This window comes from Oncorhynchus keta, chromosome 4 (genome assembly GCF_023373465.1).
Source record: "Oncorhynchus keta strain PuntledgeMale-10-30-2019 chromosome 4, Oket_V2, whole genome shotgun sequence".
In the NCBI taxonomy this organism is placed as follows: Eukaryota; Metazoa; Chordata; class Actinopteri; order Salmoniformes; family Salmonidae; genus Oncorhynchus; species Oncorhynchus keta.
The window spans coordinates 49,238,207-49,263,354 of record NC_068424.1 but is presented as its reverse complement, the minus strand read 5'-3'; the positions used below and the strand labels follow the sequence as shown (position 1 = coordinate 49,263,354).

At 45.4% G+C, this 25,148-nt stretch overlaps 1 protein-coding gene across 2 annotated transcripts in view; it reads left to right on the top strand.

Moving 5' to 3' along the window:
- The window catches only part of LOC118362033 (testican-1-like), a 304,120-nt gene that overhangs the window by 221,647 nt on the left and 57,325 nt on the right, over positions 1-25,148 (top strand). For both annotated transcript variants that reach the window (XM_052508657.1, XM_052508652.1), the window contains exons 6-7: positions 1,186-1,318; positions 3,524-3,647. In XM_052508657.1, the coding sequence (XP_052364617.1) occupies positions 1,186-1,318; positions 3,524-3,647 (257 nt within the window). The remainder of the gene's footprint in view (positions 1-1,185; positions 1,319-3,523; positions 3,648-25,148) is intronic.

Below are 25,148 nucleotides of genomic sequence, written 5' to 3'. Positions count from 1 at the left end.
GGTTACAAACGGACTATATAGATGCCAGTAGTGAGTGGAGTTACAAACGGACTATATAGATGCCAGTAGTGAGTGGAGTTACAAACGGACTATATAGATGCCAGTAGTGAGTGGAGTTACAAATGGACTATATAGATGCCAGTAGTGAGTGGAGTTACAAACGGACTATATAGATGCCAGTAGTGAGTGGAGTTACAAACGGACTATATAGATGCCAGTAGTGAGTGGAGTTACAAACGGACTATATAGATGCCAGTAGTGAGTGGAGTTACAAACGGACTATATAGATGCCAGTAGTGAGTGGAGTTACAAACGGACTATATAGATGCCAGTAGTGAGTGGAGTTACAAACGGACTATACTAAACAAGTTAAATGTCTTATCTGTGATTAAATGTTTTCCACACACACATACCTACGTGTAGCCTACTTGGACACCGGTTCCCCACATTACCCACTGTCCTACACTGAATAGCCTGAAGCCACAGGGCTCTTCTCGAAGCCGTCCTTATTTCCCTACGTGGGAGCATTGCCAACCGTAGGTCGGGATGTTTGACCTGGTTCATGTACATTGAACAGCACAGCAGCTTGTCTGCATGTTTTGTTATTTCTATGTAACAACAAAATTGACGGCGACTGTTTGTTTTTGACGCCTCTTTTACAATGGGGCTGAATTGGAAAGAATGTGGTTTTCCCCAATTTGTGGGCGTGTGGGGAATTCCTTACGTGAAGATCGACTCAGACTATTAGTTAATAATAAAAGAGTTCTAAACCTCTCTGCCAATAGCAGCTGTTCAGTTGTCCCCTCCCCCACACAGACCACTCCAAGACAGTCCTAGTCCTAGTCTTCCTTGAGAAATTGCTCTTTGCTAACTAAGAAGCTATTTTTGTGTCTTTTTTTAAACCATTTAAATTCAAATGATCACAGTACATAATTGTTACCCAGAAATGATTTGCTCTTGTGAATGAAACAGCTGCATTGCACCTTTAACTGTCACTGTTGCCATTGGAAACCCCTGCCGTTTTGTTCAACTTCCTGGATCTCTTACCACAGTGCTCTCAGACATCTGGAATCGAGATACTGAGTCGAGTAGAAATTAACAATCAAATCTGTTCGCTCATCTTTGAGTAATATGCTACTATATTATATTATGTGTGTCTCTCACTGACCCCCCCTCTCTTTTTAGTGTGAAACCCAGAAAAGAAAGATTGGCCCACAAACACTGGGCAGGAGCAGTGGCCCATGGGAAGTGTGGTCCGTGCCCTGTCATCCACCCCAGCCCCGTGTGCGGCTCTGACGGCCACACCTACTCCTCTAAGGTGAGACGCATACCAACCCAACCCATCTTCTTCTCTCTCTCTCTCTCCCTCGTTCTCTCTTTCTTTAATATCTCTTGTTTGGCTGCTCATTTATAGTCATAGGTCTACACACACACACACACACACACACACACACACACACACACACACACACACACACACACACACACACACACACACACACGGAGAGCTTCGGAATGGCGACGCTCCGTAAATGCCCGCGTCAGCCATGATGGATGACGCTGAGGATGAACTGTGTCTGCCGATGCCATTTGATTCCAGAGTCCTTCGGCTAGAGAAAAACAACCTTCTCCCTCTTCTCCTCTCTTCTCCCTCGGTCTCGTTCAGTTCTTCCCTCTCTTTTGCTCCCCAATTATCCCTGCTTTGCTCCCCCATCCCTCCACCTCACCCCCTCTGTCACCTTTACTGAGATAAAATGCCCATAGAATGTAACCCCTTTTAATAGCTAGAAACCACTCTGTAACCACAGACACACATACACGCACGCATGCACACACAAAATCTAATCTGGCCTGTGTTACCACTGAGGGAGGCGATCCTCTGCCACATAGATTCGCAGAGATCAATCAGCCTTCTTCTCATGGGGGTTCTGTCATTAGCACACACTGACACACACACACACACATACCTGCCCCCACTCCCCTTTGAGTCATCCACTCCAGAGGTGGAGAGGGGGATTGGGGTGTCACTCTCCATCAGAGAGCGAAGGAGGGGAGGGAGAAAGGGGTGGCAGTGTTGTCCTTCTCTCCTCTCCTTTTACCTGCTCCCTCTGGCTTCAGTGGTCTGGATAAATGTGTTGCCTCAGTTAGCTGCTAGTGATGGCGCCCCTACTGAGACGAACAGCAATATAACGGTTAGCGCCTGGGCTAAGAATCTGGCTCTTATAGTGTAGTGCTCTTATAAAGTGTGAAATGATGTTGGATTCTCACATGCATACACACACACACACACACACACACACACACACACACACACACACACACACACACACACACACACACACACACACACACACACACACACACACACACACACACACCAGATCCCATTATCAGAGGGATGCTTTCATCTCTGGAGAGAGACTGCAGCTTGCAGAGTAAAGCCCTTTACATTGCTCCTCTCTCCTAACTCTCTCCACTTCTCATCCTTCTCTCTCTTTGCTCTTCACCATCTCTCCTAAACCCTCTGGATGAGTAGTGCTTCAGTCTGAACTTCTCGGCCCCCTCCACTCACTGTGGAACAATCATGTCCTCTCTCTTTCTCTGTCTCATCTTCTCTCTTTCTTTGTGTCTCACTTTTATGTTCCCTAATTCTCTCTATTACTGTGTCATTAGAGTGTAATGACACAGAAATAGAGAAACGTCTCCCTATCGCTCTCTCTCTCCCTCCTTCCTTTCCCTTCTACTGTTCTCTGTACTTGACCCTCTACTTTTACCTCCCTAATTTTCTGTTTCTTTTCTGCATTTGTACATAATTGAAAACATATCAAAGCCATACACAGAGAGAGCGAGAGAGATATTCCAGAATGTTCTCAATACTGACACAGACAGTGTTTGACTAGCCTGGAAATGGCAGCAAATTGAATTTTCTGGGGAATATTTCATAGGCTTCCTCTCCTCCCTCTGGACAGATAATTCAATATGTGTAGAACGGGAGAGTGGCGTACCTTTGTCAACAAATTGCATTAGGCGACATTAGTGCCGCTATCTAAGAACTGTCAGGGAGGAGGTGATGGATTTAAATTGGAATGTGTGAAATTGAAAGTGTCAACGGGAGAGCTGAGAGGAGAGAGACTGTGTGTGTGTGTGTGTGTGTGTGTGTGTGTGTGTGTGTGTGTGTGTGTGTGTGTGTGTGTGTGTGTGTGTGTGTGTGTGTAAAATTGGATTTTATTTTGACAGAAGGTTCATTATTTCAGGGATATTGTTTTAGTGCATTTAAAGGCTATTTCCATTTATTCATGACCTAATTACTGTACTCTGTTGTATTGAGATGGCTATGCTCTAACACACAAGCCAGGAAAATAAAGCCAGTGGTCTGTGTAAAAGTGTGTTTACATAGCTTCTTAGTGGCCACATCTGTTCATTTGAGCTGAATGTCCAACATTACCTCCAGGGAGACTTGCCTACCTCATCTGCCTCTCCATGAAGAAAGACTCCACTACCCATGACTCTCTGTGTTTTGTAGTGTAAGCTGGAGTTCCAGGTGTGCACATCAGGGAAGAGCATCGCTCTGAAGTGTGAGGGACCGTGCCCATGTCTGCCTGGTCAGGAACTGGTCAAACCACACAGAGACAAGACAGAGAAGACCGGTGAGTAACCTTTAAGCCTAAACCTGTCAGTCTGTCAATGAGTCTGTCAGTATCAGTCAGTCAGTCATTGTGTAGGTGGATTTTTTAATTGGCAAAATAAAGAAGTGCTTCGGTTGCACACACACACACACACACACACATGCACACACCAGTTAAAGTACACACAACCTTTTGTCCCAGCGTAGCATCTTGATATAGTGAAATAAGCGCTGGTATTATGACAGCACATGCTGCCTCTGTCTGGCCCTGTTTGGTTTAAAGATGCCTGTTTCCATACATCACATTACGAACACACTGTAACTGTGCTATCAACGCTCATACTCCACATAATTCACTCTCTTTAGTACGAGATTTGCAGCCATAGCGGTGAAAATACAACTATTGATATCCTGCTGACATTGTGAAACCAGTGTTGCAGCTGTACTTCAGGTACTCAATGCATGATGCATTTCAATACAGGTTAGGACAGAGTACAAGCGGTTGTATTGCGTGTTGGTTTAAGCGCATTGTGTATGCATTTTGCATCGGCACTAATGGAATTTTAAACCTGCATAGATGAGCTCTACCCTTCTCGATGTGATGGAATGGCATGTTTTAAATAAATCAATGCGACTAAAGCTATTAGGAGAAACACGGCCTGTCATTATGAAAAAGAGACCAAATGTGTTCATTATGAATTGATTCATAAGCTGTCAGTGAGTTTCCTCGTGATCAAATACAGCCCTGACAAGATCTTTTAATCAGAAAGTGGTGGTGATGTGTGTGTGCCTGAGCAGGGTTCATCTGAATGCATCACAGAGACGGTGGCAATCAAGTTAATGCAGTCACATGTATGCGGACACACACACTGGAATGTAAAACAAGAAGAAAAACTCCTTGTGGTTTAAGGAGTTTCCATCTCTTTCCCACCTCCTTTCCCATCTCGCTCTCTCTCTCTCAAGACAGTATAGCAGTATGGAGGGTGAGGGAGTGAGTGTGTTAAGACAGTATTACAGTATGGAGGGTGAGGGAGTGAGTGTGTGTGTGTGTTAAGACAGTATAGCAGTATGGAGGGTGAGGGAGTGAGTGTGTTAAGACAGTATTACAGTATGGAGGGTGAGGGAGTGAGTGTGTGTGTGTGTTAAGACAGTATAGCAGTATGGAGGGTGAGGGAGTGAGTGTGTTAAGACAGTATTACAGTATGGAGGGTGAGGGAGTGAGTGTGTGTGTGTGTGTTAAGACAGTATAGCAGTATGGAGGGTGAGGGAGTGAGTGTGTTAAGACAGTATTACATTATGGAGGGTGAGGGAGTGAGTGTGTGTGTGTGTGTGTGTGTGTGTTAAGACAGTATAGCAGTATGGAGGGTGAGGGAGTGAGTGTGTTAAGACAGTATTACAGTATGGAGGGTGAGGGAGTGAGTGTGTGTGTGTGTTAAGACAGTATAGCAGTATGGAGGGTGGGGGAGTGAGTGTGTTAAGACAGTATTACAGTATGGAGGGTGAGGGAGTGAGTGTGTGTGTGTGTTAAGACAGTATAGCAGTATGGAGGGTGGGGGAGTGTGTGTGTTAAGACAGTATAGCAGTATGGAGGGTGAGGGGGAGTGTGTGTGTGTGTGTTAAGACAGTATAGCAGTATGGAGGGTGAGGGTGTAAGACAGTATAGCAGTGTGTGTGTGTGTTAAGACAGTATAGCAGTATGGAGGGTGAGGGAGTGAGTGTGTTAAGACAGTATTACAGTATGGAGGGTGAGGGAGTGAGTGTGTGTGTGTGTTATGACAGTATAGCAGTATGGAGGGTGGGGGAGTGAGTGTGTTAAGACAGTATTACAGTATGGAGGGTGAGGGAGTGAGTGTGTGTGTGTGTTAAGACAGTATAGCAGTATGGAGGGTGAGGGAGTGAGTGTGTGTGTGTGTGTTAAGACAGTATTACAGTATGGAGGGTGAGGGAGTGAGTGTGTGTGTGTGTGTGTTAAGACAGTATAGCAGTATGGAGGGTGAGGGAGTGAGTGTGTTAAGACAGTATTACAGTATGGAGGGTGAGGGAGTGAGTGTGTGTGTGTGTTAAGACAGTATAGCAGTATGGAGGGTGAGGGAGTGAGTGTGTTAAGACAGTATTACATTATGGAGGGTGAGGGAGTGAGTGTGTGTGTGTTAAGACAGTATAGCAGTATGGAGGGTGGGGGAGTGAGTGTGTTAAGACAGTATTACAGTATGGAGGGTGAGGGAGTGAGTGTGTGTGTGTGTTAAGACAGTATAGCAGTATGGAGGGTGAGGGAGTGAGTGTGTTAAGACAGTATTACAGTATGGAGGGTGAGGGAGTGAGTGTGTGTGTGTTAAGACAGTATAGCAGTATGGAGGGTGAGGGAGTGAGTGTGTGTGTGTTAAGACAGTATAGCAGTATGGAGGGTGAGGGAGTGAGTGTGTGTGTGTTAAGACAGTATAGCAGTATGGAGGGTGAGGGAGTGAGTGTGTTAAGACAGTATTACAGTATGGAGGGTGAGGGAGTGAGTGTGTGTGTGTTAAGACAGTATTACAGTATGGAGGGTGAGGGAGTGAGTGTGTGTGTGTTAAGACAGTATAGCAGTATGGAGGGTGAGTGTGTTAAGACAGTATTACAGTATGGAGGGTGAGGGAGTGAGTGTGTGTGTGTTAAGACAGTATAGCAGTATGGAGGGTGAGGGAGTGAGTGTGTGTTAAGACAGTATAGCAGTATGGAGGGTGAGGGAGTGAGTGTGTTAAGACAGTATTACAGTATGGAGGGTGAGGGAGTGAGTGTGTGTGTGTTAAGACAGTATAGCAGTATGGAGGGTGAGGGAGTGAGTGTGTATGTGTTAAGACAGTATTGCAGTATGGAGGGTGAGGGAGTGATTGTGTGTTAAGACAGGATAGCAGTATGGAGGGTGAGGGAGTGAGTGAGTGTGTGTTAAGTCAGTATAGCAGTATGGAGGGTGAGGGAGTGAGTGTGTGTTAAGACAGTATAGCAGTATGGAGGGTGAGGGAGTGTTAAGACAGGATAACAGTATGGAGGGTGAGGGAGGGAGTGAGTGTGTGTTAAGACAGGATAGCAGTATGGAGGGTGAGGGAGTGAGTGTGTGTGTGTGTTAAGACAGTATAGCAGTATGGAGGGTGAGGGAGTGTTAAGACAGTATAGCAGTATGGAGGGTGAGGGAGTGAGTATGTGTTAAGACAGTATAGCAGTATGGAGGGTGAGGGAGTGAGTGTGTGTTAAGACAGTATAGCAGAATGGAGGGTGAGGGAGTGAGTGTTTGTTAAGACAGTATTACAGTATGGAGGGTGAGTGAGTGAGTGAGTGAGTGTGTGTTAAGACAGTATAGCAGTATGGAGGGTGAGGGAGTGAGTGTGTTAAGACAGTATAGCAGTATGGAGGGTGAGGGAGTGAGTGTGTGTTAAGACAGTATAGCAGTATGGAGGGTGAGGGAGTGAGTGTGTGTTAAGACAGTATAGCAGCATGGAGGGTGAGGGAGTGAGTGTTAAGACAATATAGCAGTATGAAGGGTGAGGGAGTGAGTGTTTGTTAAGACAGTATAGCAGCATGGAGGGTGAGGGAGTGAGTGTGTGTTAAGACAGTAGACAAAACACAATCCTGGTGTAGGGACTAAGAGTGGTGGGCTTGGTATTAAAGTGACACCTTGGCTGCTTCCCAAATGGCCGTGTTCCCTATGGGCCCTTGCGCTATATAGAGAATATACTGCTATTTGGGACGGAGACCAAGGAATCAGCCATGTCTGTCTGTAGTAACTTTACGTGACATACTTATAACTGTAGGCCTTTCCATAGAATGAAGGGGGAGGAAGGAATATAAAGCAACACCTCTCATTCCCTCCCTCACTGTAATCTCCTGCTTATGACGGAGAGCACACCCCCTTTCCATCTCTTTATGTATATAGCTATACAAACAGGTAAACACCAACATAATAGCCAGAAAAGCTTCAATGCACCGTGGCATAGATCCTACAAGTGTCTGGAACACTATTGGAGGTGTGCGACGCCATTCTTCTACGAGAAATTCCATCATTTGATGTTTTGTTGATGGTGGTAGAAAACGCTATCTTAGGCTCCACTCCTGAATCTCCCATAAGTGTTCAATTGGGTTGAGATTTGGTGACTGAGACACACACCACACACACCACCTTTAAATCCCCTATGCTCCTTTGAGACCCCTCTTTCATAGTCACTGAGCTCTCTTCTTAGCCATTGTAGCCAAAATAATGGGCAACTGGGCATTTTTATACATGATCCTAAGTATGATTTAAGTATTATTTGTTTTTGTATAGCCATGTTTTGTAATGTATCCACATCCATAGGGCATCATGTACGTAATGATCATGTGGGGTGAAATATATATATTTGGGGATGGGATTGCTCTGTTGGAGCAAAATATCGTCAATAAAGGTGGTAAATTGGGAGAATAGAGCAAGATGGGCAGGGACTCTGCTAACCTTGCTTCGGGGGGGGAAGCTTGTTCCACCATCGGGGTGCCAGGACAGAGAAGAGCTTTGACTAGGCTCTTCCTTGTCCTGTCGGGTGGGAGGGCCAAGAGACCAGAGGTGGCAGAATGGAGGACTCGGGATGGGCTGTAGGGTTTGAACATAGCCTGAAGGTTGGGAGGGGCAGTTCTTCTTGCTGCTTCTTAGGCACGTACCATGGTCTTGTAGTGGATGTGAGCTTTGACTGGAAGCCAGTGGAGTGTGGCGAGGAGCAGGGTGACATGGGAGAACTTGGGACGGTTGAACTCCAGGCGGGCTGCGGCGTTCTGGATAAGTTGCAGGGGTTTGATGGCACAAGCGGGGAGCCCAACTGGCAGCGAATTGCAGTAGTCCAGACAGGAGATTAGGACCTGCGCCACTTCCTGTGTGAGGATTTTGTAGAGCATGAACCTACAGGAGCGAGTCACTACTTTGATGTTTGCAGGGGATGACAGGGTGTAGTCCAGGGTCACATCAAGGTTCTTTCCACTCTGGGATGGGGACACCATGGAGTTGTCAACCGTGATTGAGAGATCTTGGAGCGAGCAGGCCTTACACGGGAAGAAGAGCAGCTCCATCTCGTCTCGGTTGAGCTTGAGGTGGTGGGTCGATATCCACGCTGAGATATCTGCCAAGGACGCGGAGATGCTTGTCAACACCTGGGTGTCAGAAGTGGGGAAGGAGAAAAGTAGTTGAGTGTCATCCGCAAAGCAATGATAGGAGAGACCATGTGAGAATATGACAGAGCTGAGTGAACAGTTTATATAGAGAGAAGTGGAGAAGGCCTAGAACCAAGCCCTGGGGGACACCAGTAGTGAGAGCACGTGGTCAGACACAGATACTATCAACGTCACCTGGTAGGAGCGGCCTGTCAGTTAGGATGCAATCCAAGCGCGTGCCCGAGCCTGAGACGCCCGGCCCTGAGAGGTTGGAGAGGAGGATCTGATGGTTCACGGTGCCGAAGACAGAGGGTAGGTCTAGGAGTTTGAATAAAGGAGAGCGAGTCAGCTTTGGCAGTGAGAAGGGCTTCCGTGACACAGCAGAGCAGTCTCTGTTGAGTGACTCATCTCGAAGCCTGACTGGTTAGAGCCAAGAAGTTCATTCTGAGAGAGATAACAAGAGCGTTGGTCAGAGACAGCACACTCAAGTGTTTTGGGAAAAAAAGAAAGAAGGTATACCGTTCTATAGCTTTTTGACGTCAGAGGAGTCAAGTGTTGGTTTCTTGAGGAGGGGAGCGACTGTGATCATTTTGAAGTCAGAGGGGAAGCAGCCAGTGGTACGGGGTGAGTTGATGAGGGAGGTGAGGAATGGGAGAAGGTCTCCAGAGATGGTCTGGAGAAGGGAAAAGAGGATGGGTTCGAGCGGGCAGGTTGTCGGGCAGCAGGGCATCACTAGTTTCAGGATTTCATCTGGAGAGAGAAGGGAGAAAGTGGTCAAGACAGGCTAGTTACAGTGGATCTTCCTTTAAAAGTTGCGTCATACTGCAATACACCTTGCGGGCTGCCGAAGAATTCTAAGGCACGTTATTTAAGTGTCAGCCATTGTTGTTATTAATGCTAGTTAGTGCTAGTTTGACCAACAGAGGGCATATTTGAGAAGCATTTGACCGTTTTTAATATTGGCTGTATTGGAGAATTTAAAACCTTTTTTGTAAGAACATAGTATATGGAATTGATTTTAACAAATGTAGCTTAATTAATGTGATAAATATTATGCCGTTTCTATTCCAAGAAAAAACTAAACCCTCTGGGTTTCCATCAGGAAAATATGGTTCTGTACAACGTGACAGGTCGGGAGTAGGCTACTAAGAGCAAAAATAATCCTAACCTTTCCACACCCTAATTGTAGTCGAACCAATACCCAAACGGAGATTCAGTGAAAATAAAAATGTTGTTGATTTATCATGACCAGTCCCCATGCTTGTCTCGTAGCTGTGACAATACAGAGGCGGATGCAAGCAACGATGGTTTAATGAATACAGTTTACAACAGCAACAGGACAGACAGACAGTACTCAGACGGAATCCGACCCAGGGACTAGGACGCATCTTCCAATGATAGCGTGCTGAGAAATCCAGGGGTGTGTGTCCGGATGGGTAGGAAGGAGCACAGCAGAATATCCACACAAGGGCGGCGAGAGAAGAGCACAGACACACGACACAACCTCAGGGAAGTAACAACGATCTGACAACAAGAAACACTGGTTACAGAACATATAAAGGGAAGATAAGTGGTTCCAGCTGGCGCAGACAATCAGGCCGAGATTGGGAACCACGCCCACACAAACGAGAGAGAGAGAAGAGAGAGAGAGAGAGAGAGAGAGAGAGAGAGAGAGAGAGAGAGAGAGAGAGAGAGAGAGAGAGAGAGAGAGAGAGAGAGAGAGAGAGAGAGAGAGAGAGAGAGAGAGAGAGAGAGAGAGAGAGAGAGAGAGAGAGAGAGAGAGAGAGAGAAGGCAGTGGATTCATGAACCGTGACAATACCCCCCTAGGAACGCCTCTTGGCGTTCCCAGGCGAATTTACCTGTCGATTGAAATCATCGATAAGGGAGTGATCCAGAATGTCCCTAGCAGGTACCCAACTTCTCTCCTCCGGGCCGTAACCCTCCCAGTCCACCAGGTACTGGAATCCGCGTCCCCTCCTTCTAGAGTCCAAAATACAATTGACAGAAAAGGTGGGTTCCCCATCAACAAGTCGTGGCGGCGGGGGAACCGGGACCGGCGGGTTAATGCGTGCCTGAAACACAGGTTTTATTTTAGACACATGAAAGGTAGGATGAATTCTCCTATACGCCGGAGAAAGCTTGAGCCGGACCGCCACTGGACTAATGATCCTGGTGACTTTGAACGGGCCGATAAATTTGGGGGCAAGTTTGTTCGAAACGGATCGGAGTGGAATGTTCTTAGTAGAAAGCCACACTCTTTGGCCAACGACGTATACCGGAGGCTTCGACCGGTGGTGATTGGCCTTAGCCTTGGTGCGCGCCCCCACCCGGAGAAGAGTCTCACGGGCTCTGCTCCATGCGTGACGGCACCTCTGGATGAAAGCGTGAGCGGAAGGAACAGTGACCTCGGACTCCGTACTGGGAAAGATAGGTGGCTGGTAACCTAAACTACACTCAAACGGAGAGAGACCCGTAGCTGCCACTGGCAACGAATTGTGAGCGTACTCAACCATAGAGAGTTGTTGACTCCAGGAAGAGGGATTCTTAGAAACCAAACATCGCAACACTTAGAAACCAAAACACTCTCTCCAAATCTTGGTTGGCCCTCTCCGTTTGACCGTTGCTCTGGGGATGAAACCCTGAAGACAGGCTGACACTCGCTCCCAGTAACCTACAAAACTCTTGCCAAAACTTGGACACAAATTGGGGCCCCCTGTCAGAAACTACGTCCATCGGCAGGCCATGTAAGCGAAAGACGTGATCCACGACAGCTACCGCTGTCTCCTTGGCAGATGGTAATTTAGGCAAGGGAATAAAATGAGCCGCCTTCGAGAACCGGTCCACCACGGTCAACACCACCGTCTTGCCCTGGGAGGGCGGGAGGCCGGTAACAAAATCTAGCGCGATGTGGGACCAGGGTCTCGAAGGGACCGACAGCGGTTGGAGTAACCCATCTGGGGGTCGATTAGAAGTCTTCCCAGTGGCACAAACCGAGCAAGCCAAGACAAAACTTTGAATGTCACGAGCCATCAGTGGCCACCAAAAGCGTTGCTTAACCAAAAGCTAGTGCGGCTGACTCCTGGATGACACGCTACGTTGGAGCAATGCCCCACCGAATAACATCGGACCGACACCCCTCCGGCACAAACAACCGATTAGGCGGGCAACCGGGCGGAGGCGTTACCCCTTCTAAGGCCGTTTTGACCCTCGATTCAACCTCCCATGTGAGTGTGGATACCACTAGGGTCCCGGGTAGGATGCACTCGGGAGTGGATGGGCGTTCGGAATGGTCAAAAATGCGAGAAAGGGAATCGGGTTTGACATTCTTGGAACCCGGGCGATACGAGAGAGAGAAGTCAAAACGTCCGAAAAAGAGTGCCCACCGCGCCTGTCTGGAGTTGAGTCGCTTGGCGGTTCTGATATATTCCAAATTTTTGTGATCGTTCCAAACTATAAAAGGTGCCCCCGAACCCTCTAACCAATGGCGCCACTCCTCCAGTGCTAACTTCACTGCCAACAACTCTCTGTTGCCAATGTCGTAGTTGCGTTCCGCAGGTGATAACCAATGGGAAAGGAACGCACAAGGGTGCATCTTGTCGTCAGAAGAGGAACGTTGGGAAAGTACCGCACCTACCCCCACCTCTGAAGCGTCCACCTCTACTACGAACTGACGCGAGGGATCGGGAGCTATGAGGATGGGAGCCGAAACAAAGCGGCTCTTGAGTTTGGCGAATGCAGCCTCGGCTGTATCGGACCACCTGAACGGCACTCTGGGGGAGGTTAAGGCGGTAAGAGGAGCGACTATCTGACTAAAGTTGCGAACGAAACGCCGGTAGAAATTGGCGAATCCCAGAAACCTCTGTAGGGCCTTACGGGAATCTGGGCTTGGCCAATCCACCACAGCCTTAACCTTGTCAGGATCCATGCGAATACCTTCAGTCGAGACGATGTAACCTAGGAATGGAAAGGATTGTGCATGAAAATGCATTTCTCCGTCTTGACAAAAAGTCCATTCTCCAACAACCTCTGAAGCACTCGTCTGACGTGCTGAACGTGTTCCTGGAGAGAAGAAGAAAAAATCAGTATGTCATCCAGGTAAACATATATGAACTGATCAATCATATCTCTCAGCACGTCATTGACGAGTGCCTGGAAAACCGCTGGGGAGTTGGATAGCCCAAAAGGCATGACCAAATATTCGAAGTGCCCTCTGGGGGTGTTAAACGCGGTCTTCCATTCGTCCCCCCCCCCCTTATGCGAACCAAATGATATGCATTACGTAAATCCAACTTAGTGAACACAGATGCTCCCTGTAACCTTTCAAAGGCTGAGGACATCAACGGTAAGGGATAGGTATTCTTCACTGTGATGTTATTCAACCCACGGTAATCAATGCAAGGACGCAGAGATCCGTCCTTCTTTCCCACAAAGAAGAACCCCGCCCCCGCTGGAGAAGAGGAAGGACGAATAAATCCAGATGCCAGAGAATCAGAGATGTATCTCTCCATAGCCTCCCTCTCAGGAACAGAGAGTGAATATAACTTGCCTTTAGGCGGAGACTCACCTGGCAATAATTCTATTGCACAGTCATAGGGACGATGCGGAGGAAGAGAAGCAGCACAGGACTTACTGAACACCTCCTTCAGGTCAAGGTATTCAAAGGGCACGTTAGACAAATCCACTGCCTCCTCTAGAAACACAGAATCAGACACAGACGAACAGGCAGACACTAAACAGGACTCAAGACACTTGTTACTCCACATGGATATAGAGTTATGACCCCAGTCAACTCTGGGGTTGTGTTGGGTGAGCCAAGGGTGGCCGAGAACTAATGGTGCAAGGGGTGAGTCCATGAATAGAAATGATAGTGTCTCAGTGTGATTGCCAGAAGTGATGAGTGTGATAGGTTCAGTGGTGTGAGAAATGTTGGGGAGTTCTTGACCATTGAGAGCGTTGACGGATATCTTGTGCGTGAGTGAGGTGATAGGAATCTGGAGTTTGTGAGCGAGCTTGAAGTCCATGAAATTACCCTCTGCTCCTGAGTCCAGTAAGGCTTGGGTGTCGTGCGTGTGGGTGGCCCAACTTAGTCTTACCGGGAGGAGAGTAGATGATGAGGTCTTCTCTGTGGTGACACCACCCGATAGTAGCCTCATGTTTACTACCGGGCCTGATCTTTTACCGGGCAGGAGTGGATAAAGTGGCCCGCTCTACCACAGTAGAGACAGAGTCCTTGGGATCTCCGCCTCTCCCTCTCTTCCCGGGAGAGGCGAGCTCTCCCCAGCTGCATGGGTTCGTGAGCGGAGGCTGAACTGGCCGTGTTCCCGCCGCTGGCATGCCCGCCCTCCGTGTCGTTATACGGTCTGTTAGGGCATGCTCGGCGGCCAATACGACTCAGACGAGCGTCGACCCTCAAGGCTAGTTCCACTAGTCCATTTAAACTCCTGAGAAGGTCCAGAACATAAATCTCCTTCTGGATCCGGTCCTCCAGCCCATGCAGGAACATGTCCCACTGCGCCTCCTCGTTCCACTGACACTCTGCGGCCAGAGTGCGGAATTGGATGGAGTATTCCGATACTGAACGGTCTCCTTGGCGAAGGTCAGCGAGTAGTCTGGCCGCCTCCCTACCCGCCACGGCCCGATCGAAGACCCTTCTCATCTCCTCGGAGAGTGTCTGGAAAGAGGTGCAGCATGGGTCCTGGTTTGCCCACACCGCCGTTCCCCAAAGAGCCGCTTTGCCTGATAGCAGTGTGAGTATGAATGCTACCTTAGATTGTTCACGGTTGAAGGTCCGTGGCTGCAACGAGAAATGCATGGAACATCTCGTAAGAAAGGCTCTGCAATAGTCAGGATCACCTGAATAACCCTCTGGTGTCGGTAGCCGTGGCTCTAGCTGGGAATCCGGCTCTGGCGGGGCGGGTTGAACTGCCGGTGTAGGTGGCGCAGCGGAACCCCTCAGATGTTGTAATTGTTGGATCAGCTGGGATACCTGCGTCGCAAGGGCTTGTACTGCCCGATCTGTGCTGGAGATGTTCTCCTCTTGTTGATCCATTCTCGTGATACTGCGGGAAATGAATTCGGTCAGACTCGTTGAACTCGCTGCATCCATGGTATGGTCAGATCGTTCTGTGACAATACAGAGGCGGATGCAAGATGCAAGCAACGATGGTTTAATGAATACAGTTTACAACAGCAACAGGACAGACAGACAGTACTCAGACGGAATCCGACCCAGGGACTAGGACGCATCTTCCAATGATAGCGTGCTGAGAAATCCAGGGGTGTGTGTCCGGATGGGTAGGAAGGAGCACAGCAGAATATCCACACAAGGGCAGCGAGAGAAGAGCACAGACACACGACACAACCTCAGGGAAGTAACAATCAGGCCGAGATCTGACAACAAGAAACAGAGGTTACAGAACATATAAAGGGAAGATAAGTGGTTCCAGCTGGCGAGACAATCAGGCCGAGATTGGGAACCACGCCCACACAGAGAGAGAGAGAGAGAGAGAGAGAGAGAGAGAGAGAGAGAGAGAGAGAGAGAGAGAGAGAGAGAGAGAGAGAGCAGAGGCAGTGGCAGCTTGACGGTGCTGGAAGAGTTGACCAGATTCGGGTAGGCTATTGCTTCAAACCCTATTATAACATACCTTAAGGGAAGAATTCGGCAGTACCTGTATGGTTAGTGAGAAAGTCCATATTGCAAATGTACGGTCCCTTACTAGACGTCCGAAATCGTTTGTAAAATTTGCGGACGGCGTCGGGCCGAGCGGCAGGGCCGGACCTACCAGGAAGTCATCAAATGAACGTTGTCGGTCATTCGGTTTCCGTTTTACAAAAATAATAAGATTTATGTCATTTTTCCCATGTCCCGGAAATTCCCACAAGAGGGCATAAGCAATCATATGGCTATTGCTACAAAACATCACGATTCACGACGGGGCCTTATCTCGAAAACTGAAAATATTTAGAAGCCGAAACTCGGTGAGCGTAGGGGCGGCATAATGGGCAGTTGGCCCCGAACAAGATGGCGTCTAGGCCTCAACGGTTTTGAGTTATGGCCATTTATCTGGGATTAAAGGTCCAAAATGAAAATAGAGAAATTATTTTTCCACTTCACGTCAAAGTCAAGGAGCCTCCGGTGTCAATAAAAAAAAGAACCAGCCATTTATCTATCGTCATTTAAGAGAAATCGTACAACGACACCTTGGTGATGTTCACGGATAGGTGTTTTTTTTTTTTCAACGGTTACAGATCCAGTTGCAGGTTGTTCTTACGAATCTTTTAAAGTGTGCTGCGGAGCTCTGCGAGATTTCTGTGATTTTCTATGATTTTCTGAAATAACACACACTCACTAAACCCTCCGTAAATAACTCAGTTCTTAACGTAAAGACTTAAAACTCGGGATTCTGTAAAGGCATACCCCAATCATGATATGAGTTTATTTATAGCTTCCTGTGCCAACCGGAAGTGCCTTTAATGGTGTCACAGTGGCAGTTTCCATGGGTTAAAAAGGTCAGATCTTTTCAAAACTTCATATGTGTGACTAGGTAACCCTCATGAACTGTAAATCAGTCATTTCTCCCAACAGATGTCAAAGAAAATCTCTCACACGCACACACAGCAAGGATGGAGTGAAAAGTGCGGTTCTCAAAGACACAGAGAGCAGGCAATGGCATAAACATAATAATCTCTAGGCCGTGCCGAGTTCAACGAGATATCCCGCTTGACCGTAGCTCGCTCGGTCTAAGCGCAGCGACCATTAGAAAATTAGGCCCAAAATGAAGCCTGCCCCACAATGTCATTTGCTTTTGGGTGACAGTGAGAGAACCGTTAGGGTGAGAAGCACAATTCGACCTCAGGTACGTTCCTAAGGTCCTTCCGATCCGTGCAAGCCTAACGTTGACCGTGTGGCATTAACCCTTAATAGTTAAAAGAAGGTGTTTACTTCAAAGAGTTTGCATTGACTTCTCTCCCCATAGGAATACATTGCCTTTACCCCTAAATTCAACCTGAAGTCTATATGGGTTATGAATGCCGTATGAACCTGTCTTTGGTAACAGTCCATCAGGCCAGTATGAGGTCTACCTGTGTTGATTCTAAGCTTCCTGGACCAACCGGAAGTGGTTAAAATCACCCTAAAAGTGTTTTTCCATTACCTGCCTGCAGTTTGATAGACATAGTGCATTCAACCCTGTGTAAATCAGTCAATTCTTAAAGTAAGGACTTAAAACTCAGGATTCTGTAAAAGCATAGCCCAGTGAGGATATGTGTTGACTTATAGCTTCCTGTGACAACCGGAAGTGCCTTAATTGGTGTCTCAGGGGCTGTTTCGAGGGGTTAAAAAAGTCAGATCTGTCTAAAACTTCATATGTGTGATTAGGCAACCCCCATGAACTGTAAATCAGTCATTTTTCCCATAAAATTTCAAAGGAAAACTAAATCACACAGACACACAACTTGGAAGGAGGGACGTATTGGGGGTTGTAGAGACAGACAGTGCCTCCAATAGTTAGCTTTGTTCGAGCTAAAAAAGAACCGTCAGACCTAGAGTTCGAAACTTTAGAAACCTGTTCTAGACCTCGGGTCGATAGTGCGTGGTGAGTTAGGTGGCTCTAGAAGGTTCTCGGACCGAGAAATAGCCTCGTACATTTGCAATGACTTCAATTCATTTTGACCATTACGAAAATGGCGACATTTAGAAAAGTCTCAGAGACACAAGACTAGGTGCATTGAAACCGGCTCGGCCTATAGAGACGGACCCCAACGTTTCGGTCCGATAGCTCATTCAAGGACCCCATAGGAAGGCATGGAAAAAGTGGATTTTCAGCACCAATTAGGGTTTTACTCGGGCACCGAAGGACCTATCGAGCCGAAACTCGGGATTCGGGGTCGCCTCACATAGGCCTTCACATAATGTCCGACCTGGACCCGCAGCTAGAACGTAACTATGTGTTTTACGTTTTTATTATGTTTTAAACTAATGGCGCTGTGAATTATGGGCCTGCTCTGACATATATGATAGTTGGCTTCTAAATGAGTTGGAAAAAGTGGGTTTGGTGTCAATTGGTATCAGTTTGGTGTCAAAATGACATCTAATTGACTGATGGACACTGACTTGCTAGTTGACTTTTGTACATTTGCAATATGTTTAAACGGAGAGGGACCATCACCAAAATGGCATTCTGAAATCAACACAAAAAATGGCATCACCATAGTCTCCAGACTGTGCCGAGTTCAACGAGACGCCCCGCTTGACCGTAGCTCGCTCTGAGTGCAGTGACCTTGAAAAAAAAAGCAGAACCAAAATGAAGCCTGGCCCTCAATGTCATTTGCTTTTGGGTGACAGTGAGAGAACCGTTAGGGTGAGAAGCACAATTCGACCTCGGGTACGTTCCTAAGGTCCTCCCGATCCGTGCAAGCCTAACCTTGACCCTGTGGCATTAACCCTTAACAGTTAAAAGAAGGTGTTTACATCAAAGAGTTTGCATTGACTTCTCTCCCCATAGGAATACATTGCCTGCACCTCTAAATTCAACCTGAAGCCTATGTGGGTTATGAATGCCTTATGAACCTGTCTTCTATGACAGTCCATCAGACCACTATGAGGTCTACCTGTGTCGATTCTAAGCTTCCTGGAGCAACCGGAAGTGGTTAGATTGACCCAAAAGGAGTTTTGATGTACATAACCTTCAAAGGTGAAAATGACTGCATTCAACACTGTGTAGATCATAGATCAGTCAATTCTTAACTTAAAGACTTAAAACTCAGGATTCTGTAAGTGTTTATGTCAATCAAGACATGTGTTTACTTATAGCTTCCTGTGCCAACCGGAAGTGCCTTTAATTGGGTCACACTGTCTGTTTTGAAGGGTTAGAAAAGTCACATCTCTCCAAAACTTCATATGTGTGACCAGGTAACCCTCCTAAACTGTAAATCAGTCATTTCTCCCAGCAGATGTCAAAGAAAAGCTCTCACACGCACACACAGCAAGGATGGAGTGAAAAAGTGTGGTTCTTAAAGACACAGAGAGCAGGCAATGGCATAAACATAATGTCTAGGCCGTGCCGAGTTCAACGAGATATCCCGCTTGACCGTAGCTCGCTCGGTCTGAGCGCAGCGACCATTAGAAAAGTAGGCCCAAAATGAAGCCTGCCCCACAACGTCATTTGCTTTTGGGTGACAGTGAGAGAACCGTTAGGGTGAGAAGCACAATTCGACCTCAGGTATGTTCCTAAGGTCCTTCCGATCCGTGCAAGCCTAACGTTGACCGTGTGGCATTAACCCTTAATAGTTAAAAGAAGGTGTTTACTTCAAAGAGTTTGCATTGACTTCTCTCCCCATAGGAATACATTGCCTGCACCCTTAAATTCAACCTGAAGTCTATATGGGTTATGAATGCCGTATGAACCTGTCTTTGGTAACAGTCCATCAGGCCAGTATGAGGTCTACCTGTGTTGATTCTAAGCTTCCTGGACCAACCGGAAGTGGTTAAAATCACCCTAAAAGTGTATATCCATTACCTGCCTGCAGTTTGATAGACATAATGCATTCAACCCTGTGTAAATCAGTCAATTCTTAACGTAAGGACTTAAAACTCAGGATTCTGTAAGTGTTTATGTCAATCAAGACATGTGTTTACTTATAGCTTCCTGTGCCAACCGGAAGTGCCTTTAATTGGGTCACACTGTCTGTTTTGAAGGGTTAGAAAAGTCACATCTCTCCAAAACTTCATATGTGTGACCAGGTAACCCCCTAAACTGTAAATCAGTCATTTCTCCCAGCAGATGTCAAAGAAAAGCTCACACGCACACACAGCAAGGATGGAGTGAAAAAGTGTGGTTCTCAAAGACACAGAGAGCAGGCAATGGCATAAACATAATGTCTAGGCCGTGCCGAGTTCAACGAGATATCCCGCTTGACCGTAGCTCGCTCGGTCTGAGCGCAGCGACCATTAGAAAAGTAGGCCCAAAATGAAGCCTGCCCCACAACGTCATTTGCTTTTGGGTGACAGTGAGAGAACCGTTAGGGTGAGAAGCACAATTCGACCTCAGGTATGTTCCTAAGGTCCTTCCGATCCGTGCAAGCCTAACGTTGACCGTGTGGCATTAACCCTTAATAGTTAAAAGAAGGTGTTTACTTCAAAGAGTTTGCATTGACTTCTCTCCCATAGGAATACATTGCCTGCACCCCTAAATTCAACCTGAAGTCTATATGGGTTATGAATGCCGTATGAACCTGTCTTTGGTAACAGTCCATCAGGCCAGTGTGAGGTCTACCTGTGTTGATTCTAAGCTTCCTGGACCAACCGGAAGTGGTTAAAATCACCCTAAAAGTGTTTTTCCATTACCTGCCTGCAGTTTGATAGACATAGTGCATTCAACCCTGTGTAAATCAGTCAATTCTTAACGTAAGGACTTAAAACTCAGGATTCTGTAAAAGCATAGCCCAGTGAGGATATGTGTTGACTTATAGCTTCCTGTGCCAACCGGAAGTGCCTTAATTGGTGTCTCAGGGGCTGTTTCGAGGGGTTAAAAAGTCAGATCTGTCCAAAACTTCATATGTGTGATTAGGCAACCCCCATGAACTGTAAATCAGTCATTTTTCCCATAAAATTTCAAAGGAAAACTAAATCACACAGACACACAACTTGGAAGGAGGGACGTATTGGGGTTTGTAGAGACAGACAGTGCCTCCAATAGTTAGCTTTGTTCGAGCTAAAAAAGAACCGTCAGACCTAGAGTTCGAAACTTTAGAAACCTGTTCTAGACCTCGGGTCGATAGTGCGTGGTGAGTTAGGTGGCTCTAGAAGGTTCTCGGACCGAGAAATAGCCTCGTACATTTGCAATGATTTCAATTCATTTTGACCATTACGAAAATGGCGACATTTAGAAAAGTCTCAGAGACACAAGACTAGGTGCATTGGAACCGGCTCGGCCCATAGAGACGGACCCCAACGTTTCGGTCCGATAGCTCATTCAAGGACCCCATAGCAAGGCATGGAAAAAGTGGATTTTCAGCACCAATTAGGGTTTTACTCGGGCACCGAAGGACCTATCGAGCCGAAACTCGGGATTCGGGGTCGCCTCACATAGGCCTTCACATAATGTCTGACCTGGACCCGCAGCTAGAACGTAACTATGTGTTTTACGTTTTTATTATGTTTTAAACTAAAGGCGCTGTGAATTATGGGCCTGCTCTGACATATATGATAGTTGGCTTCTAAATGAGTTGGAAAAAGTGGGTTTGGTGTCAATTGGTATCAGTTTGGTGTCAAAATGACATCTAATTGACTGATGGACACTGACTTGCTAGTTGACTTTTGTACATTAGCAATATGTTTAAACGGAGAGGGACCATCACCAAAAGTGACATTCTGAAATCAACCCTAACGAGCCATGGAGATGAACCAGAATCACTGCCCAGCTATCCCGAGTTCATCGGGCCAGTCAATTTCACATTCCTGCAGGATTTTTATAGCATGACAAATTCGTGATGGTACCTGCCCATTGAACCATATTGCAAATGCACAGTGACTTTGCAAAAGTGAGAAAACATAAACAAATGGACATGATGAAATCAACACAACGAGTGATGGAAATGTACAACTATCACTGCTCAGCCATCCTGTGTTCATCAGACCAGTCAATTTTGCATTTTTGAGCATGTCAAATTTCATATGGTAATGCACATTGAAACATATTGCAAATGCACGTGCACTTACAATATGATTCTATAGTGAAAAAAAATCACCTAACGGAGATAATGAAATCAACACAACGAGTGATGGAAATGTACAACTATCACTGCTCAGCCATCCTGTGTTCATCAGACCAGTCAATTTTGCATTTTTGAGCATGTCAAATTTCATATGGTAAATGCACATTGAAACATATTGCAAATGCACGTGCACTTACAATATGATTCTATAGTGAAAAAAAATCACCTAACGGAGATAATGAAATCAACACAACGAGTGATGGAAATGTACAACTATCACTGCCCGGCCATCCTGTGTTCCCATAGCGGGCATTAATATCAGAATGACCGGTAAATGCATTCACAACCATATTTTCATTTTTGGGTTACCAGGTGCCTATTTTCAATCACCAGTTGCACAACAATGCGTATCCATCAGAATATTTTAAACAGTCCATAAAGCACTCAGGACGGACTCCATAGATAGAGGGCCGTAGTAGGGTACTCCCATAGCGGGCATGGATAATAGGAGTCCCGGTAAATGCATTTACAACCATATTTTAATTTTTGGGTTACCAGTTGCACAACAATGCACGTGCATTTGCAATATGATTCTATAGTGAAAAACATCACCTAATGGACATGATGAAATCAACACAACAAGTGATGGAAATGTACAACTATCACTGCTCGGCCATCCTGTGTTCATCAGACCAGTCAATTTCACATTTGCAGGATTTTTATAGCATGACAAATTCGTGATGGTAAATGCCCATTGAACCATATTGCAAATGCACAGTGACTTTGCAAAAGTGAGAAAACATAAACAAATGGACATGATGAAATCAACACAACGAGTGATGGAAATGTACAACTATCACTGCTCGGCCATCCTGTGTTCCCATCAGACCAGTCAATTTTGCATTTTTGAGCATGTCAAATTTCATATGGTAAATGCACATTGAAACATATTGCAAATGCACGTGCACTTACAATATGATTCTATAGTGAAAAAAAAAAATCACCTAATGGACATGATGAAATCAACACAACGAGTGATGGAAATGTACAACTATCACTGCTCGGCCATCCTGTGTTCATCAGACCAGTCAATTTTGCATTTTTGAGCATGTCAAATTTCATATGGTAAATGCACATTGAAACATATTGCAAATGCACGTGCACTTACAATATGATTCTATAGTGAAAAACATCACCTAATGGACATGATGAAATCAACACAACGAGTGATGGAAATGTACAACTATCACTGCCCGGCCATCCTGTGTTCCCATAGCGAGCATTAATATCAGAATGACATGTAAATGCATTTACAACCATATTTTTATTTTTGGGTTACCAGTTGCACAACAATGCACGTGCATTTGCAATATGATTCTATAGTGAAAAAAACATCACCTAATGGACATGATGAAATCAACACAACGAGTGATGGAAATGTACAACTATCACTGCTCAGCCATCCTGTGTTCATCAGACCAGTCAATTTAGCATTTTTGAGCATGTCAAATTTCATATGGTAATGCACATTGAAACATATTGCAAATGCACGTGCACTTGCAATATGATTCTATAGTGAAAAACATCACCTAATGGACATGATGAAATCAACACAACGAGTGATGGAAATGTACAACTATCACTGCCCGGCCATCCTGTGTTCCCATAGCGAGCATTAATATCAGAATTTTTGTAAATGCATTTAAAACCATATTTTATTTTTGGGTTACCAGTTGCACAACAATGCACGTGCATTTGCAATATGATTCTATAGTGAAAAAACATCACCTAATGGACATGATGAAATCAACACAACGAGTGATGGAAATGTACAACTATCACTGCTCGGCCATCCTGTGTCCATCAGACCAGTCAATTTTGCATTTTTGAGCATGTCAAATTTCATATGGTAAATGCACATTGAAACATATTGCAAATGCTCGTGCACTTGCAATATGATTCTATAGTGTAAAAACATCACCTAATGGACATGATGAAATCAACACAACGAGTGATGGAAATGTACAACTATCACTGCCCGGCCATCCTGTGTTCCCATAGCGAGCATTAATATCAGAATGACCGGTAAATGCATTTACAACCATATTTTTGGGGGTTACCAGGTGCCTATTTTCAATCACCAGTTGCACAACATGCGTATCCATCAGAATCCTTTTAAACAGTCCATAAAGCACTCAGGACGGACTCCATAGATAGAGGGAAAACATCAGTAATGGGATGAAATCCACACGAGTGGGCATGGACAATAGGCGTGCCCGGTAAATGCCTTTACAACCATATTTTTTTTTTTTCAAATTACCAGTTGCACAACAATGCACGTGCATTTGCAATATGATTCTATAGTGAAAAACATCACCTAATGGACATGATGAAATCAACACAACGAGTGATGGAAAGGAACAACTATCACTGCCAGGCCATCCTGTGTTCATCAGGCCAGTCAATTTCACATTCCTGCAGGATTTTTATAGCATGACAAATTCGTGATGGTACCTGCCCATTGAACCATATTGCAAATGCACAGTGACTTTGCAAAAGTGAGAAAACATAAACAAATGGACATGATGAAATCAACACAACGAGTGATGGAAAGGTACAACTCTCACTGCTCGGCCATCCTGTGTTCATCAGACCAGTCAATTTTGCATTTTTGAGCAAGGTCAAATTTCATATGGTAAATGCACATTGAAACATATTGCAAATGCACGTGCACTTACAATATGATTCTATAGTGAAACAACATCACCTAACGGAGATGATGAAATCAACACAACGAGTGATGGAAATGTACAACTATCACTGCTCGGCCATCCTGTGTTCATCAGACCAGTCAATTTTGCATTTTTGAGCAAGGTCAAATTTCATATGGTAAATGCACATTGAAACATATTGCAAATGCACGTGCACTTGCAATATGATTATATAGTGAAAAACATCACAAAATGGACATGATGAAGTCAACACAACGAGTGATGGAAAGGAACAACTATCACTGCCCGGCCATCCCGAGTTCATCAGGCCAGTCAATTTTGCATTTCTGCAGGATTTTTGAGCATGTCAAATTTCTTACGTCATTTGGCCCACAAAAAAATCCTTATGCACAATTTAAAAAAATATAAAAAAATATGATAATAAAATTGGACAAAAGTATATTCATACAGTTCTTACACATGTGTAATTGACAAAAATTGAAAGAATTTCAAAAACGGTCCAGAAAGCACTTTTTAAGGGTGTGAAGTTTTTTACAAAATTTTGACATTTTTGACTTTGACTTTTGACTTCCTATGAAATCATATTGGAATTGGACAAAACATATTCCTTATGCGCATGTAAAAAAAAAAAAATTATGATAATAAAATTGGACAAAAGTATATTCATACAGTTCTTACACATGTGTAATTGACAAAAATCGAAAGAATTTGAAAAAACGGTCCAGAAAGCACTTTTTATGGGTGTGTGAAGTTTTTTACAAAATTTTGACATTTTTGACTTTTGACTTTCGACTTCCTATGAAATCATATTGGAATTGGACAAAACATATTCCTTATGCGCATGTAAAAAAAAAAATAATTATGATGATACAAATTGGACAAAAATGCATATTCATACAGTTCTTACACATGTGTAATTGACAAAAAAATC